Raw genomic sequence first — 17,105 nt, 5'->3', positions numbered from 1 at the left:
GCGGAGTTAAAAATGCAAAAAGCAAAAGAATGTTTAACATATATTATTCCCCTTTGAAATATCACGATTGATTTTAGTCTTAACTAAACCAACAGCGATTGCTTTTAATATATCGTTATGATAACCACTGTCAACCTCTTGAATGTGCCTGCTTAATTCCAACATTTATCTTTGCGGGCTGAGTAGAAAAGCTTTGTTGTAGATCCCAAAGGTGCTTTTTCAAGAGGCGACTGGACTTTCTGGTTTTTCTTTGAAGACGTTTCCCTTCTCAGCCAAGAAGCTTCTTCAGCTCTCCACCATCCAATCAAAGCTGAAGAAGCTTCTTGGCTGAGAAGCGAAACGCCTTCAAAGAAAAACCAGAAAGTCCAGTCGCCTCTTGAAAAAGGCACCTTTGGGGACAACCGTGACCTGGATGACTGAGAATCTCCATAGACTTTGTGGTAGATAAGAGAATTGTACAGCAAACTCGTGAACGGGAAACCATAGAAACCAGATAGTGACAGCTCCCATCCCAGACCAGCGGGCGCTACGTAAACCAAAAAGCTACGTAAAAAAACTACGCACAAAACAAGTTTTTGAGAAAACGAGTTTCGATGCCAATAGGGGAGTTTTGACGTTGCGTTATTAAGGGGGCTAAGCACGCGCGGCGGCATCTACCGCCTAAAGGATGGCCTGCGCGCGGCGACTCCGCCCTCCGCCTGCTTCGGCACAGCGGCGCGCGCGAGAGGCTTTGCGATTGTTTGGCTTGGTCTTAAAGGGGCGTGGCTTATTTGCATTCCGAGAAGGAGGAGCCGCTCAGCGCTGTCCCCCAGGCGGCGGGAGAATGGACGGGTCCAGGAGAGGTCGGCAGGGAAGCCCGCCTGCCGGTGCTCGAGCTGTTCCTCCGTCTCCCCTTCCTGGTGAGTCAGCGGGAGGGATACCCGCCCTGCCCTCCCCTCCCTCGCCCTCGCCCTCGCCCTCGGACGCTGCGAGGCTTGGCGGTCTGGAGAGACCACCGCTGAGTTCCGTTTGCGATCTCCCGCCCGCCAGCGCTCTACGAAGAGGCGAAACGCCTTCCCGGTTGTTGCAGAGATGCAAAGGGTTGGGATTGAAATGTTTCCCTGGGGAGTCTCGGTTGGTTTTCGTTTTTTAACCGAGCGCTTGGAGTTTGGCGCATCCTCCTTTTGAGTCTTTCTAATTGCAACCGGAATTTGGCTGTACCTTAAGCAAAACATGCATTAAAATAAGACGGTGGTCGAGGAGGACAAATCTATGTCCTCAAAGTGGCCATATAGGATGCACAAACACATTACTTTTGTGTCTTGATCTTGTATCTTTTTACACGGGATACCCATGGCTCCCTTTGATCAGTGGGAACACGCACTTCGCATCACTTGTGAGACTGTTTGTGTAAACTGCATCTCGGCACCATATTTCCTGCCGTTTGTTGAGCTCATTGCAATGCACATAACACTCTCTCCTCATCCTGCTTCTTTTCCTACAGCAAACAACTTTGCAAGGTCCCAAAGCACTAGTGAGTTTTTGTGGTTGAGGATAAACTAGGGTTTCCCCACTCCAGTGATGGGATTCAAATAATTTAACAACCGGTTCTCTGCCCTAATGACCAGCTGGGTAGGCGTGGCTTGATGGTCATATGACCTTGTGGGCGTGGTCAACTCAACATTACGTTGATGGGCGCTTTGCCTTAGCTGTTAACCAGAGAGGCAGTTTCTGTAAGCAGGGCAATCAAGATTAGGCTAGAAACAACACCAGAATGTTTCCTTCCTGCCTTCCTTATAGGATTAGCCCTGTAAAGTGGGGGGGGGGATATTTCTTCCAACAACCAGTTCTCCGAACTGCTTAGAAAGTTAACAACCGGTTCTCCCGAATAGGTGCGAACTGGCTGAATCCTACCACTGCCCCACTCCTAGTGTCTAACTGATACACCCGCCTTGATTCTTTATACAGCAAAAATCAAGCATACTGCTCTGAATAGATTAAGTCGACTGCAATTAAAAATGCCAAACTTTGGCTGCCAGCTGTTTTTGGTGCTTAAGTATCCATTTGTTTAGGGCCACCATTTTAATTGTCACTACTGTATGTCTTTGAGTAACACCATTGTGGAAAATAAATGTAGCTTTTTCACTTGAAGTGTCACTACTCCACATGATAAATCTGTCAAATCTGACAGGTCTCTGACACTAAAACTGACTCTTAATACGAAGTTAAGAATTTATGGATTTTGTTTAGTTTCTTTGATTTTTGTAGGAATGGCCAGTAAAATTATTATCCTTTAATTTTTTTTTCAATGCAGAAAGTGGTCCACCTTTATATGAATGTCCAATATGCCATCTTAGTTGCACCGATTATCCAGTTCTGCAAGAACATGTTGAACTGCACCTAGATGAATGCAGCATTTTAGAAGGTAAAATAAAGGATTCCAAAATAAGACATGTTATCATTTAAGCATGTTTGGTATGATTTAGGAAGTTTCATGCAACTATAAAAGATATAAAACAATATGTTGTAATTGGAAAGATGCTTCAGTATTGTCAGTAGGTTGTTTCTTCTAACACTGTAGAATGAATTTCATAAGCTCTGAAATGTCATGCATATAAGATACTCATTTATATTCAGAGTAGATAACTGTAGCTTAAATAGTTTAAATAATAAAATGTCATAGGCAGTGGAATTTTTTTAAATAATTGATGCAAGCCTCTACCTCAAAGCTTTTGAGACATTGAGTCAGTTTTTTTCAGTCAAAGGCCATTGAAATAAGGCAATATACATTTTTAAAAGGTTGTAAATTATTTTGTATATAAGATAAAATCTAATAGACAGTATAAACTGTATAAACATGTGATTAGCAGAATTCTAGTATTGAAAGCCTCCTTGCCCCCCATATAACCATTGAGAACCACACCTCCCAAGTTGCCATCTGAAATATCCATTTGAGGTTTTCCTGCTTCATCCAGTTGAGTGATACCATGTCAGTGCTATAAGAGTTTCATATTTTTCCCTGTCATTCTCAAATTATAAATACTACTTTTCTTAAACAGGCAATTATATTTTTAACCTTATATAACCAAATTGTTCTGTCCAGGAAATAAGTGATGAGTCTTTGTATCTAAAAAGGATAATTGCATGTTATGCTATACCTTCAGAAATTGTGTAGAATTATTCGTTTCAAAACAATCTTACAAACATTTCTTCTGGAAGAAGAGAAAGAGGAATATATATAATTCATTTTCCTTCCTCCTGGCATCCAGTGGTGTCCTCCACATACTGTTGCATTGAAGCTTTCTCATATCTGGAACAGAGTTTCAGAGATGTAAGGGAAAGATAAATTCCTGCATTCTTCCTCTGCTAGTTGAAATGTTGAGTTCACTGAGGATGATAATTGAGCATTATTTACGATTTAAGAGTTAAGTCCCAGGCATGAGGATTATGCACCTTAGAAACAAACAAAGCAGTTTGTTGGGAAGAAATATATCCCGCAAGTTAATAACTGTGCTCCAAGTGCAAATTAGTATAATATACTGATCAAGTAAACCAGTTTGTATATATGAAGTAGGCGGAGTAATTTCAATTTATAATTTCTGTGATACTACACTGATGAGTAGTAACTAGAGTTTGTTACAAGCAGGTGTATAAATGTTTTAAATAAATACATAAAATTATTTGAATTGTATTGATTAGTTCAGCTTTTCATTATGTCTGTATGAATGTAACGTGCACAATTAAGACTTAATTCTGTGCCTCAGTGAGCATAGGTTCTGTGTAAGCATACATAGAATTATGCTGCAAATTTGAAACTGTAGATGTTGCTGAAATTATATAATATGTGTAGTTTATTTTAGGATAATTAGATATTCAATATGTCAGCATTCCAGAAAACCCCAACTCCAATTAAAAACTCCGAGGCAAGCATTTTCTCAAAGTTCCATTTATTAGAGTAGGTACATTGGCACATCTGGGAAAACCCGAATCTGAGAGTTCCAGGTTTTTCCTCAGTTACTCAAAATCTCCAAAACCATTCCCTCATTCATCAGTCCATCACATGTTCCAATCACCATCCCTCCCATCTCCGGACATTACTCCAACCACTCCTTCTCCAGATGCAGGATTGTCCTGACCTTGACAGAAAGGAAAAATGCTATTTTGTCTAAATACATTCCCTCTACTAAGTCCCCCCTCCTACTTTCATACACACAAGAAGGTGGCAGCGTAGAAGCTTCCGGGGCTAGTATGGCTTTCAAAGCTGACACAATATTTTGAAATACGTTAAACTTCCGTATTTTTTAACCTAATAGGAAGAAACTTGAATGATCTAGAATTGGCAGAGCATCTTCAAAATGAAGAGGATAGGCAAAGAAGAACAGAAACTGCAAGACAAGAAAAGGATGATTTCCAAAAGTTGCAGGTATGATATTAGTCTTTTAAATGTGTATTTGACAGCCCTTCTGAATAAATAAAGTGAGAAAGTACATGTGCAGTAAGTATGAGTACCTATTTATCTTCATAGAGAAACAGATTGATCTTTGGAAGCAACTGATTAAGGGTCAGGTCTGTTTCATAAAAGAATTTATCAAAACAGGTCTGGGTTGAGTCAGTTCCTGGATGGGAACTGGATGGGAATTCAGAAATCTCATGAATCATCACACTTTACACAAAAATAACACAAAAGCTGCACAACTGACTCACACACAATGCAAACACAGCTGGACTTCACACAAAATGGCCCCTGCAACAAGCAGAAACCTCACAGAGTCACAGAGAGCTCAAAAACAAACTATCACACTTTACACAAAAATAATACAAAAGCTGCACAACTGACTCACACACAATGCAAACGCAGCTGGACTTCACACAAAATGGCCCCTGCAACAAGCAGAAACCTCACAGACAATCAGGCACAGCTGATTTTTTCACAACTGATTGGACGTAAAAACGATTGTGTGGCACAGTGATTGCCATACGTCTTTAAGCAGTTTTTTACTACCGGTTTGGGCGAACAATAGCAATTATTACTACTGGTTCAGGCGAACCGGCCCTAACTGGTAGCATTTCACCCCTGCTTATACAGTTGATTGTTATTCTGTAATTCAGTTCCTAACTATCTGTAGCCTAATACCTCAAGTTGTTTCTAGAAAATCATTCCTGGTCTGATGCCCCCAATGATTCCATTCAGCATGGTCAGTGCTAAGGCAGTAGGGAAGCTATGATTCAAGACATCAGCAATACACACCCTTAAAAGAATATTTTGTCCACCACAGAGACAATATGGTTTAGATGGTTCTGGAGGGTACAAGCAACAGTCACTAAAAGCCATGACAAAAGAAGTGGATTTCGGAAGAATGCAACCATCTGAATATCACAGGAGAAAAGCTGATATGTTGGAATCTTTGGCTTTAGGCGTTGATGATGGAAAGACAAAGACCTCAGGTTAGTAAGTTCTTGCTTCAAAACCTGATTCAGATGTCAAAAGGGGATTATTTAAATAATCATTCATCACTGAATTTTGTGATACTGTGTAGTATAGACTCATTTAAGAAATCACTGGGTTTTTCTTGCACTCTCAAATTAATACAGTAAGAATATAAAATGTTCTAAAAGTGGTGATTCTTACAAACCATATTAAGGATAGTGTTATCAAAAGTATTAACTCCTGGAGATGTAATTATTGCCTTCAGATAAAATGTATGGCTTAGTTTTTCATTTGACAATCATCATATTTATAGTCTTTCTTCCTCTGAAGAAAGAACTCATTTATCTTTCTAGGTGTAGGAACGGTGTCATTACTGTCAGGTTGTATGGTAGGCTCATTTGTTCATCTGGACAGTTATCTTTTATGAATGTGTCTCCATTTCTGTCTAATTTATTTTGATCCATAACTAAACTGCTGCTTTAATAATGTAATAGTTTCAATTAGACAATATTCAATCTAAATAAAGATATTCAATGATGGCATCCGTCAGAAAAAGTTTTTTCCCCTTGCCTAGCCTCCCTAATTAGCTTCGTCATATCAGGGGTGAAATCCACTTACCTTCGCTACTGGTGTGCAAATGGGAGCGTGCTCACACGCACGCTCACTTCGCTTGTGCGTGATACCTCTGCATGTGCAGGACCTTCTGCGCATGCCCAGAGCATAAAAAATGGGACATGACGTCTGGGTGGGTGGGCGGAGCCTCCCGCCGCCGGCGCTACTGGTTCGCCCAAGCCGGATAGAACTGGTTACATTTCACCACTGCTTCATATGTAGCCATTATCTTATTGTAATGGGATATGTTTGAAGACACATCCATAGGCAATAACAATAGCACTTAGACTTATATACCGCTTCACGGCCTAAGTGGTTTACAGAGTCAGCACATTGCCCCTAATAATCTGGGTCCTCATTTTACCAATCTCAGAAGGATGGAAGACTGAGTCAGTCTTGAGCCAGTGAGGATCGAACTCCTGACAGTGAGCTGAATTAGCCTGGAAAACTGCATTCTAACCACTACCCTACCACAGCTCTCTACTCTGGACCTGAAGTATTGTTCTAAAAGGCTTCTGTTATTTTAGCATTATAAGGCTTGTGTTGTTTAGTATTATAAAGTTTCTTATAATTGTTTGCAATAGGAGTTGGATTACGACATTGATGGATAGATTTTATTTATTTATTTATTTATTTATTTATTTATTTATTTATTTATTTATTTATTTATTTATTTATTTATTTATTGGTTCGATTTATATGCCACCCTTCTCCGGAGACTCAGGGCGGCTTACAATGTGTTAAGCAATAGCCTTCATACCTTTGTATATACCTGCTTAGTAGGGCTTTTGGGGCGCCCTAAGCGGTGTTCTTTTTTATACAAAGACATCTTATTACCCCCACAATCCGGGTCCTCATTTTACCTACCTCGAAAGGATGGAAGGCTGAGTCAACCTTGAGCCTGGTGAGATTTGAACTTGCAGTAACTGCAGGCAGCTGGTGCTATTTTAACAGCACTTAGTCAGCTGCACCACCAAGGCCTTCTTTGGAAGACCTGAAAAGCCAGGTTGAGAAAGATAATCTGAAGAATCTGTGTAGGTGCTAAAAATCAACACTGGCTTGATAGGCACATAATCAAGTCGTATCTTATAAAACTGCAAAATTGAATAATTTATAAATTAGGCTAATGCCATATATCTCCATTTCCATCTTCTTTAAACTAGGAATTACTGAAGCATTGTGCCAGTACTATCAGAATGAATGCAAAGATATAAAGCATGTGTGGCTTTCTACGGGAGTGGATCACTTTCACTGTTCTTTTGGAGACAAAGGCTGGGGTTGTGGTTATCGGAATTTTCAAATTCTGTTTTCTTCTCTTTTGAGAAATAACTCCTATAAAGACTGCTTGAAAGGTTTGTACTTTGTTACATAGTGTTCATCAGGGGTGAAATGTTCTCGGTTCGGACCGGATTGTCTGATCCGGTAGAGATGGCAGTGGATGGTTTGGAGAACTGGTAGCAAAAATCCTCGCCCCCACCCCCCATGCCCAGCTGAGCCACGCAATCATCAGAGGCTTTTTTTTTTTAACTTTTAAAAGCATTTTTTCTACAACCTCTTCTGCCGAAAAAATGCTTTTAAAAGTTAAAAAAAAAGCCTCTGATGATCGCGCGGCTCAGCTGGGATTGTCAGAGCCTTTTATAAGCATTTTTTCTATAAATTCTTCAGCCGAAGAGGTTATAGAAAAAATGCTTTTGAAAGAAAAAAAAAGCCTCTGACGATCAGGCAACTCAGTTGGGATTGTCAGAGCCTTTTAAAAGCATTTTTTACAACCTCTTCAGCCAAAGAGGTTGTAGAAAAAATGCTTTTAAAAGTTAAAAAAAAAAAAAAGTTGGCCACACCCATCCAGTCACATTACCCCTCCCCACCAAGCCACGCCCACAGAACCGGTAGTAACAAATTTTACATTTCACTACTGGTTTTCATTGCAATTGAAGCAATCTACTTCAGAATAATTTTGCATAGGGTTCTCTGTGATTTAGTATTCTTTTGATTCTGGGATAGGGAACATTTAATTTTGGGAAATTTCTCAATTATTCATAAACGTTTTCCAGGAAGAAATCACTCCGCATCTCCTGTCAGCTTGTAGATATCCCCAATTCTGACATGATCTTAGCCAGGGTGGATTTGATTTAAATCGAGTTGATTTAAATCACAATTTAAATCATAATTTAAATCACTAGTAAAAAGGCTTGATTTAAATCAACTCGATTTAAATCATAATTTTTAAAGAGCAACTGTCATTTCTGCTACTCCTTTGACCCACTGTTGACTCACCGATAGTCCCAGTGTTGCAGAATATACAGCCCCATGCTACATAACTAAGCTCCATTTCATGCTGAATAAACTAAATTATTTATGTATCTTAAATAGAAAACTATCTTACGATAGATTTTTACCCCAAAAGTTTTTTATTAAAAAAAAATTCGGTTTAAATCAAAAAAATCCGATTTTTTAAAAAAAATAATTGATTTTTATCCACCCTGATCTTAGCATTCTGTTGTGATACCTGTTGAATGTAATTGAGTAATAGCAAGAGACAATACTTAAAAAGAAAGGGAGTCTTCTAAATTGGAACTTGTTTTATTCAGTTGTATCCAGAGCCTGTAGACACGCAATTCTTCTAGATCTATAACAACATCAAAATTTAGATTTTCCACATTCCTTTAACAGCGAAGATTTTATTTAATATTAAACTTTTATAATATTTTATACTATTGTCTTTACTAATGTAAATGGCCACTTTGGTTTAGTAGTTAAGCACCAGGCTAGAAACTAGAAGCCTGCATTCTAGTCCTGCCTTAAGCATGAAAGCTGACAGGGTGACCTTGAGCTAGTCACACTCTTTCAGCCCAACCTGCCTCACAGGATTCTTGTGGGGAAAATAGGAGGGCATAATATTATGTATGTTTACCACTTTGAGTTTTTTAAAAATAAAGGCGGGATTAAAAAATAATGGTTTGCAACTACAACCGCAGTACATAAAGTATTAAAATAATTAGATATTAGCTCAAAATATCAATGATAAAACCCTGTTGGAACAAATTTGATTTGAAAAACTTTTTAAATGCAAATAAGGAGGTCACTTCCCTCAGTTCGTTAAATAATGCATAACAGTGATCATTTTGAACCAAAGGGGGGGGGGGAGAAGAAGAAAACAAAAGACTGATAAGCACCATCATTTTTGCAGCCCTTTTCTCAACTTCCCATTCCTGGATTAAGGTTAAGGCAAACAACAATTACACTACCATCAACCTACATATTCTTAGGGATAGCACTTCACTACCATTTTTGAAAGGGAAGATATTATCCCTATAGGTCTTTTCCAGTTTCAGTCCAAGAGAAATGTTCTCTCTTTGATATTATGATTGTTGACAGATATATCTGTCAGTCAAAAGGAATTACAGGTAGTCCTCAATTTACAACAGTCCATTTAGTGACCGTTCAGAATTACAACAGCACTGAAAAAAAATGACATATGACAATTTTTCACACTTATAACCATTCTAGCATCTCCATGATCATGTGATCAAAATTCAAATGCTTGGCAACTTATTCATTTTTATGATGGTTGCAGTGTCCTAGGGTTTTGGGACCTTCTGACAAGCAAAAAGGAAAAACCAGATTTACTTAACAACGTTACTAATTTAATAATTGCAATAATTCACTTAACAGCTGTGGCAAGAAATGTTGTAAAATGGGGCAAGATTCACTTAAACAACTGTCTCACTTAGCAACAGAAATCTTGGGCTCAATTGTTGTCGTAAATCGAGAACTATCTGAATGTTCCAAACTAAGGACTGACCCATTCCATAATCTCTTGAGAACAAAAATTCAATGTAAATTGAAATTTCCCTATGAAAGATTTTAAATGTTACCCTCTTTCTTGTTTAGATATTTCACCAGTTCCTTGTATTCCAAAAATACAAACACAAATTGAAGATGCCTGGAAAGAAGGTTTTGATCCCCAAGGAGCTTCTCATTTCAACAGCAGATTACAAGGAACTAAAGCATGGATAGGAGCATGTGAAATTTATACACTCTTAACTTTTCTCAAGCTAAAGTAAGTGTTGACTTACCCAGGGAAGTCTTAATTCTGAGCCAAATATTTCCAATAGTATCCAGTACTAAAGAAAAGAACATTTTCTTATATTTTTATTTATTATGAACTGTGTATTTTCAGTTCATTAATAATTGAAGAACAAAAAAAAATAGTTGAAAACAACAATATTAAAAAATAGTATTTGGATAAAAGAGTTTATTATATCCACACCCTAACAGTTTCACACACATAAGTTCTTAATATAAGAGAAATCCTTTTGTAAATACAAACTACCAAATGTGAAAATGATCTTAGAAGCCAAGATTAAGGCATTTCCACACTGCTGACATCCAGTCTTCACAGAAAATCAAATTGCATTTAATAATTTTCTGACCTCCCTCCAAGAAAATACAGACAACAAGGATTAAAAAGTATTGCCCCTTATGAACTGGTGTGGATCCTTCATTCCATCTCCACCTAGGTGAATAACAAATAAAATAATAAAATTAAATTAAAATAAATTAAAAAAATAAAAATAAAAGAAGAGCCAGTTTGGTGTAGTGGTTAAGATACTGGTCCACAATCTAGGAGACTGAGTCCTAGTCCTACCTTATACATGAAAGCTGGCTTAGGCAACTCACTCTTTCTCAGCCCAGCCTATGTCACAGGGTTATTGCTGTGGAGAAAATAGGAGAAGGAAGGAATATTAAATATGTTCACTCCCTTGAGTTTCTTACAAAGTAAAAAAGGCAGAATAAAAAAAATGTATTAATTACACTTCCTTCTATGCCCATGTTTTCTTCATGGGTCTGGTGAGCAACAGTGACCTCAGGCTAACTTGATCCCTCATCCCTGCCAGGCTGGGTGCTTTCCAACATCTCTCCCATCCTGATTTTTTCCCCTTCAAATCATTTCCTACCAAGTCACTAGGAGCAGAAAACAGGATGAATCAGAATTCTTTCCAAATAGAAAAAACTATCCACAGTCTCTACAGAGTTCCTATCTTTTAAGAAAGAAAAATTAAAACTGGTATTTGTATGGTTTCATGTATCCTGCATGGCAACTAAGCCAGAAATTAATGGGCTCAGCCACTGAATATAGTTGACTTTGCAGAATCACAAGGGTCCGATTTTTAATCGAAAGGCAGAATCATTATGTGCATAGAATTTTAAAGATGCCAGATGGCATTTACAGTATGCATTGTCTGGCTATTTATGGAGACATTTTAATTTAATTTATAGGTGTCAAATTATTGACTTTCATCAGCCTACTGGCTCTTCTGGTACACACCCTCGTTTGTTTGAATGGGTATTAAACTATTATTCTTCAGGTAAAGATAGCAATGGAAAGGTTATGAGTACTTCCAAGCCACCAATTTATCTGCAGCACCAAGGTCAGTAAACTCTGTCCCGGATTGATTTTTTGTAAAATATTTCTGAAAATAAAGTTCCATTCTAGTAATTTATTCTCCGTGATAATTCTGTTACATGCTATGTGAATGATACTTCATCATGTTAAAAGCGGAGAATCTGGAATATTCAAATTTCTGGTTTCACATTTCCTGAACACTTGTGTAATTATGTTGTAATTTATTACATATCTGATATGGTGTTACTAGCACCTTTAAACATAATTTGGTGCAAATAATTTCCTGTGAATATTCATGTAAGTGGGTTTGTTCCAAAAACAAGATGTTTAGATAAGTAGCAGTTCAATATGCCTCATTTGCATTAAGAGGTTTGTAATTCTTATTTACATGTATACTGTGCATTAATATGTTTGGTTTTTCACATTGAAACTAGGTCATAGTCGTACCATTGTTGGAATTGAGGAAAGAAAAAACAAAAGTTTATGTCTACTAATATTTGATCCCGGCTGCCCTTCAGAAGAAATGCAAAAACTCTTAAAAGGCATTGATGGGAACAATCTAAAATTATTTCGAAGACTTCCAGGAGGCTTAAAGCATAAGCAATATCAAATAGTGTCTGTGGATGGTGTGCTGACAGAAGAGGAAAAAGTTGTAAGTATTGTAGAACACAACCACTGGATTAATTTTTATTGAATTAGTATAAATATAATTGTTTCTTTTAATTGCTGTTCTGTACCAACTTACCTATTTTATGTGTCTCCCATTTATAAGGCTCGTAGGCAGGCTTCTCAATTCTTCATTGCACAGAAAATTCCTTGAAATGAGAATAGCTGAAAAATGAAGGAAATTGAAGGCTGCAAAGGAGATCTGTTCATATAGGTTGTTGAGTGATGTACATAGCAATTTTTAAACATTTCAAAATAAATATTGAAATACTTAATTCTTATGTATGATTCTTTCATGATGTTGAGTTACAAATATTATATCCTATGTTACTATGTCATTACAGCCGCTTTATTTTTTAAATTTACTTGGACTGGACATGCGTTTTCAGTCTATATGAACATTAAACTGATCTCTATTCTCAGTATTCCAGGGGGATGCAAATCGTTTCCTGTAACATGAGTCCAAATTAGGACTATTCATAACTCTCAGGTTTCCAAATCAGTCTCACATCTTAATTTTTAATAGCTGGAGAAACAAAGGTCCTTTAAACTATTACTACTAACAGGAAGATGTGTTTGAAAATTAACCTAGTAGCAACAGAAATTACATCCTACTTTTCATTGGTTATCATGATTATAATGCTCTGTTTCTCCAGATTTCGATTCATGTATATCTTATTTAATTAAATATATTTGGAGGGGGGTGTTCCTCAATATTATTTTTCATGGATGTAATAACCATTCAGGAACTCAAACCTGAGAGTCTTGAAGGTGAAGAAATTAAAAACTCCTAAAGGAGATTCTGCTATTGAACTGCTGTTAATGATCTGAAAACCAATACTTTGTATGTCTCTATTCTTTAATGTACAGTTCACTTTCATGTTTTAGAGAACACATAATTGTGCTTTGTTGGCCCTCAAGGTAATCCAGACAACAAGTGCAAATATGAGTGTTAACTTTGTTGTAAGGTTACATTAACAGAACCTTCCAAAACTGAAATAACTTCTCCCCTCTTCTTTTGGTCTTTGGAAAGCTAGGGAGGATCACTTTTGAAATACTTCCCATGCCCTCTCCCCTTCTGTGGGCCAAGACATCTTGTTGTGGAGGTTAATAAATCAATAAACCATGAACCTCTATCTCTATGAAATTCTACTTAAGCAAATGAGCCTCTGAAGCAGCCTACAGCAAATGTTTTTATTTACACAATAAAAACATAATAATATATATACAATTAATAAACATCACTAAGTTACTATTATAAATTATACTGTCAGCTATCTATCTATATACATATTTATTCTCTATAAGCTATGCTATCTATGAATATTCTTCCTCAGAAGAAATACCACAATATACCACATAACTGCTCTTCTAATGGACTTCCAGACTGCTCACAGTTATCTAAAGGAAGATCCTAGAATACAATACTAGACAGAAGAGCAAACTGAATACCAAACTGAAGAGCAAAGGTTTCTGTTAAAAATCTCCTTTTTTACTGTTAACTGCGACAGTTAGGGGATGGCCCTGGAGATTCAAACATATTAGCTGCCCTCTGATTGGCCCACACATCTGTACATTCCAAAAGCCATTAATAGGCACAGCTATAGATAAATAATTTTTCTCTAACACATCTTTTACACACCAGTTAACACGCCATCTGCAGCTCTTCTTCCTGACTTCCAATGTCATTCCTGCATACCCATTACAGCTTTGAGAATGAAGCCTTGTAGTCCTTATGTGAGTAGTACAATGGGCAGCATTGATGAAAGCTAGGATTCTAGAAGTATGCAGAGGGATGGAAAATTGCTTGGGCATGTAAATTTATTGGGCTTCCTATAGTCAGGTGATGAAGGACAGGAGCAGAACAGGAAGACTGATTAGATTATGGTTATGTAAAGAAGACAAAAGAAGAAAAAAATATTTTGATTGTATGGGTAGTCTGTAATAGAGAAGCTATTCACTTGAAACATTTCAATTCAAATGCAATAAAACTGCCTATAGTTTCCTTCTTTTAAAACAGGAATGTCAAACTCGATTTCATTGAGGGCCGCATCAGGGTTGTGTTTGACCTTGGAGGACGAGGGCCATGGCCAGGGTTGGCGTGGCCAGCTTGAAGTCACTCATGTGGGAGGCACCTGTGGTGGCCTGAGCACTCTGCCAGTGAAAGCAGGCTCCCGATTGAGCTCTGTTTTTGGCTGGGATGACCTACAACCCTCTGCCAGTGAAAATAGAGCTGTTTTCGCTGGCAGAGGCACTGCAGACTGGTCTTTCGCTGTTTACAGGGTGGTCCCATGGGCCAGATCTAAGCACCCCACAGGCTGGATCCAGTTTGAGGGCCTTGAGTTTGACACCCCTGATCTAAAACAAGCCTTGGAATCCTTGCATTGATGCATGTGTGTTGCCTCTATTTCACACAAGCACACATACCCTGAAGATTATACTGCATGAACCTGACAAAGTGGTCTGTAGTCTGTGAAAGCTAATCCTACAATAATTATCTCAGTTGTCAAGTTATCATGGCATCCTTAGTATTCTTAGTAAACTTGTGGTATCATACCTTCTGAGGAGTTACCCCTTTCCCCCTTGCTTTGTTTCAGTGGCCTGAGTTCTGCTAATAGTTGTCAAGGGGAAAATAAAATACTTTTTTTCCTGCAGAAATAAAAATTATGTTGCAGTAGCAAACAAAATTATACTGAAAGACACTCATGTTCCAGGACCTAGCCTCAGGGCAAATTCTGGGACTAAACAAAAATGTCAACCTGGGCTTCTATTTTCTTAATTTAAAACTAGCTACAAGAGCAAGAGCACTATATAGACTACAAGAGGGGAAATGATAAAGATCTTATATTGGAATTCCTTGACTTATGTTATACTCAGCACTTGACTATTAAAATATTAAATCATGCAATTTTTAGGTGGCCTTGCTTCATTCAATGTGAGGTGGTTGGGTTTTGCTTAGAACCTGTCTGTTTGGTTTAACCAGAACAATCTTGAACTAAATACACTCAAAACTGTAGAAATGGTGGTAGATTTCAGGTGAATCGGTAGTGGCGACAGTGGGAGGCTCTGCCCACCCACCCAGACATAATCACAGGTACTCTGGGCATGTGCAGAAGCGCCACGCACGAGCGAAGCAAGTGCGTGCTCACTCACAGTTCCGAACCAGTAGCGAAGGTAAGTAGAACCCACTACTGATTTAGTAGCTTTCTCTACAGATGAAGGGTTATGTTATCAGAATGGGAAATTCTACACCAAAGACTTCTTCCTTGCTATTGCTAAAACCTCAGAAGCCAATACATAGTATGACTGGCAAGATTAGGAAAAAAAAAAGTTGGCATTTATTTATAACCCTTTATTTTTTATAAATAACTCAAGTTTTACTATCAATAAAATTGCCTTTTGCAATTAACTGATGGTGATTTTGTCAATGCTGATGGTGTTCAAGTGGTGCTCCAGATGTTTGAGATTGCACACAAGGCATTTGGTATTAGTTTGGGGGGGGGGGGAGGGTTGCCATAGCCATTCTATTTTTATTTGCACCGTTTTTGTATTTTGCAATTTTTCTCCTGTTCTATATTCTGCTGTCTCCAGGTACTGTCACATCCATTATTGAGACTTTGTCTTTGTTATTGACAATTGTTAAGTCTGGGGGTTATGTGGCAGGTGCTTTTCTGTTTGAATACTAAAGTCCCAGAGCACTTTAGCTTCTTCATTTTCTACTACTTTATTTTTTGATGCTGCCATATTTTGTTTACAGTACGGGTGTCAAACTCAAGGCCCGCGGGCTGAATCTGCCCTGTGGGATACTTAAATCTGGCCCACAGTGTTGGCCAAGAAATAGCAAGGGACCGCCCTGCGCTGCCTCTGGCAGCCAAAATGGGGCACGGGGGCGTGTGCCCCCCTCCCCATTTTGGCTGGCAGGGTATTGCAGGAGGCCGTCCAGGCTGAAAATGGGATGGGGGGCCTCGCACACCGCCCACACCCTGTTTTGGCCAGCAGGGTGCTGCAGGAGGCATCCATCTCGTCTCACTTCACCCCGTCTGGCCCATGGAGAACTACAATGCTGATCTGGCCCTCAAAATCTAGTTTGACACACCTGGTTTACAGGCAAATGGTATTGCAGATTTTCCAATGCATTGTTGCTACTTTGTCATGCTGCTGTTTGTAGTCAGTTGGCCTGATCTTCTTGCAGCAACTAACAAGGTAATCCAGTTTCTTCAGCTTCTTTGCAGAGGTGACATTTGCTTACTTGCTGTTTTCTTAATTCTGGCTTTCTATGCAATTGTTCTTAAGGCTTAGTTTTGTGCAATCATAATTAGCTCATCTGTCTCTTCAATTTTCCTGCTCTTAGCCCTTGCCACGTCTTATCTGCTTGGCATGCAACTTTATTATGGTTTGTTGCAGTGTCAACGAGATTTTCAGATTAAAGAGTTTTATCTAGCTATCGAGCCCTTCCCAAGGATCTAAGGGCAGATGTTTAATAATATTAAAGGTAACATTATAATATATAAGCTGTTCCAAGTAAAGCTGCCTTTGGCAAAATTGGGTGATTTTATCAATTATTTTAGAATCAAGCCTCCACAGTTGCTGCTCCACATACCCTGGTCACATTGAATCCCCAAATAATTTTTTTAATGTTTTCTAATTACGGTAAAGTTTTCAAAAATAGAGCAGGAACAAGAATAAGTAGGGACAGGAACAATTAGGAGAAAAGACATCATGGATATCAAAGTATTATGGATTGAGGGGAAATTGCCTTCTTGGTTGCTTTCCCTAGTTAGTACAATCTTATAACACCAATCTCCCTCCCTCCCCCCCCCATTCCTTACATTTAGGAATAGCACCATATTTCAAAAATCAACTTTCTCTTGTTTTTCCTGGCCTTCAACTATTCCATTGAATGAAAAGTGCTAAGCAATGAAGAAGTTGCAACTATTGAAAAAATCTTTAAATGGCTGCAAGAAAAACTTTCCCCTTAATTCCAATGTAAAGCAAGAAAATCAAACAGGTAAG

At 38.3% G+C, this 17,105-nt stretch overlaps 2 protein-coding genes and 1 long non-coding RNA gene across 5 annotated transcripts in view; 2 read left to right on the top strand and 1 right to left on the bottom strand.

Annotated features, from left to right (window-relative positions):
• Positions 1–762: 762 nt before the first annotated feature.
• ZUP1 (zinc finger containing ubiquitin peptidase 1) lies at positions 763–12,367 on the top strand. 2 transcript variants are annotated; one of them, XM_034418671.2, is made up of 9 exons: positions 763–899; positions 2,294–2,404; positions 4,293–4,402; positions 5,256–5,424; positions 7,183–7,371; positions 9,911–10,079; positions 11,300–11,451; positions 11,861–12,078; positions 12,199–12,367. In XM_034418671.2, the coding sequence occupies exons 1-9, from the start codon at positions 824–826 to the stop codon at positions 12,244–12,246; spliced, it is 1,242 nt and encodes a 413-aa protein (XP_034274562.1). In that variant the 5' UTR covers positions 763–823; the 3' UTR covers positions 12,247–12,367. The 2 variants fall into 2 exon arrangements, with proteins under 2 accessions (XP_034274562.1, XP_034274563.1); XM_034418672.2 differs by lacking the exon at positions 7,183–7,371 and having other exon boundaries at positions 768–899.
• Positions 8,581–13,596, bottom strand: LOC117666207 (uncharacterized). Its single transcript, XR_004591678.3, has 5 exons — positions 13,545–13,596; positions 12,172–12,257; positions 10,668–10,734; positions 10,096–10,143; positions 8,581–8,645 (listed from the first exon to the last, which is right to left on the bottom strand). It is a non-coding gene; the product is annotated as an uncharacterized LOC117666207 (long non-coding RNA).
• The window catches only part of LOC132711999 (amine sulfotransferase-like), a 30,061-nt gene continuing 25,418 nt past the window's right edge, over positions 12,463–17,105 (top strand). For both annotated transcript variants that reach the window (XM_087882690.1, XM_060692183.2), the window contains exons 1-2: positions 12,463–13,829; positions 16,928–17,100. In XM_087882690.1, the coding sequence (XP_087738816.1) occupies positions 17,010–17,100 (91 nt within the window). In that variant the 5' untranslated portion in view covers positions 12,463–13,829; positions 16,928–17,009. The remainder of the gene's footprint in view (positions 13,830–16,927; positions 17,101–17,105) is intronic.

This window comes from Pantherophis guttatus, chromosome 1 (genome assembly GCF_059756535.1).
Source record: "Pantherophis guttatus breed Tessera chromosome 1, ASM5975653v1, whole genome shotgun sequence".
Taxonomy (NCBI): Eukaryota; Metazoa; Chordata; class Lepidosauria; order Squamata; family Colubridae; genus Pantherophis; species Pantherophis guttatus.
Note: the sequence above shows the minus strand (reverse complement) of the source record. Positions and strands in the feature narration are given on the sequence as shown.

What these genes read in the sequence shown, in the direction of transcription:
- ZUP1 (XM_034418671.2), top strand. Translation starts at nt 824, where the DNA reads ATGGACGGGTCCAGGAGAGGTCGGCAGGGAAGCCCGCCTGCCGGTGCT. An exon ending in TGGAAAGACAAAGACCTCAG is followed by an intron (nt 5,425 to 7,182) that starts GTTAGTAAGTTC and finishes TCTTTAAACTAG; the next exon opens with GAATTACTGAAGCATTGTGC. An exon ending in TTAACTTTTCTCAAGCTAAA is followed by an intron (nt 10,080 to 11,299) that starts GTAAGTGTTGAC and finishes TTTAATTTATAG; the next exon opens with GTGTCAAATTATTGACTTTC.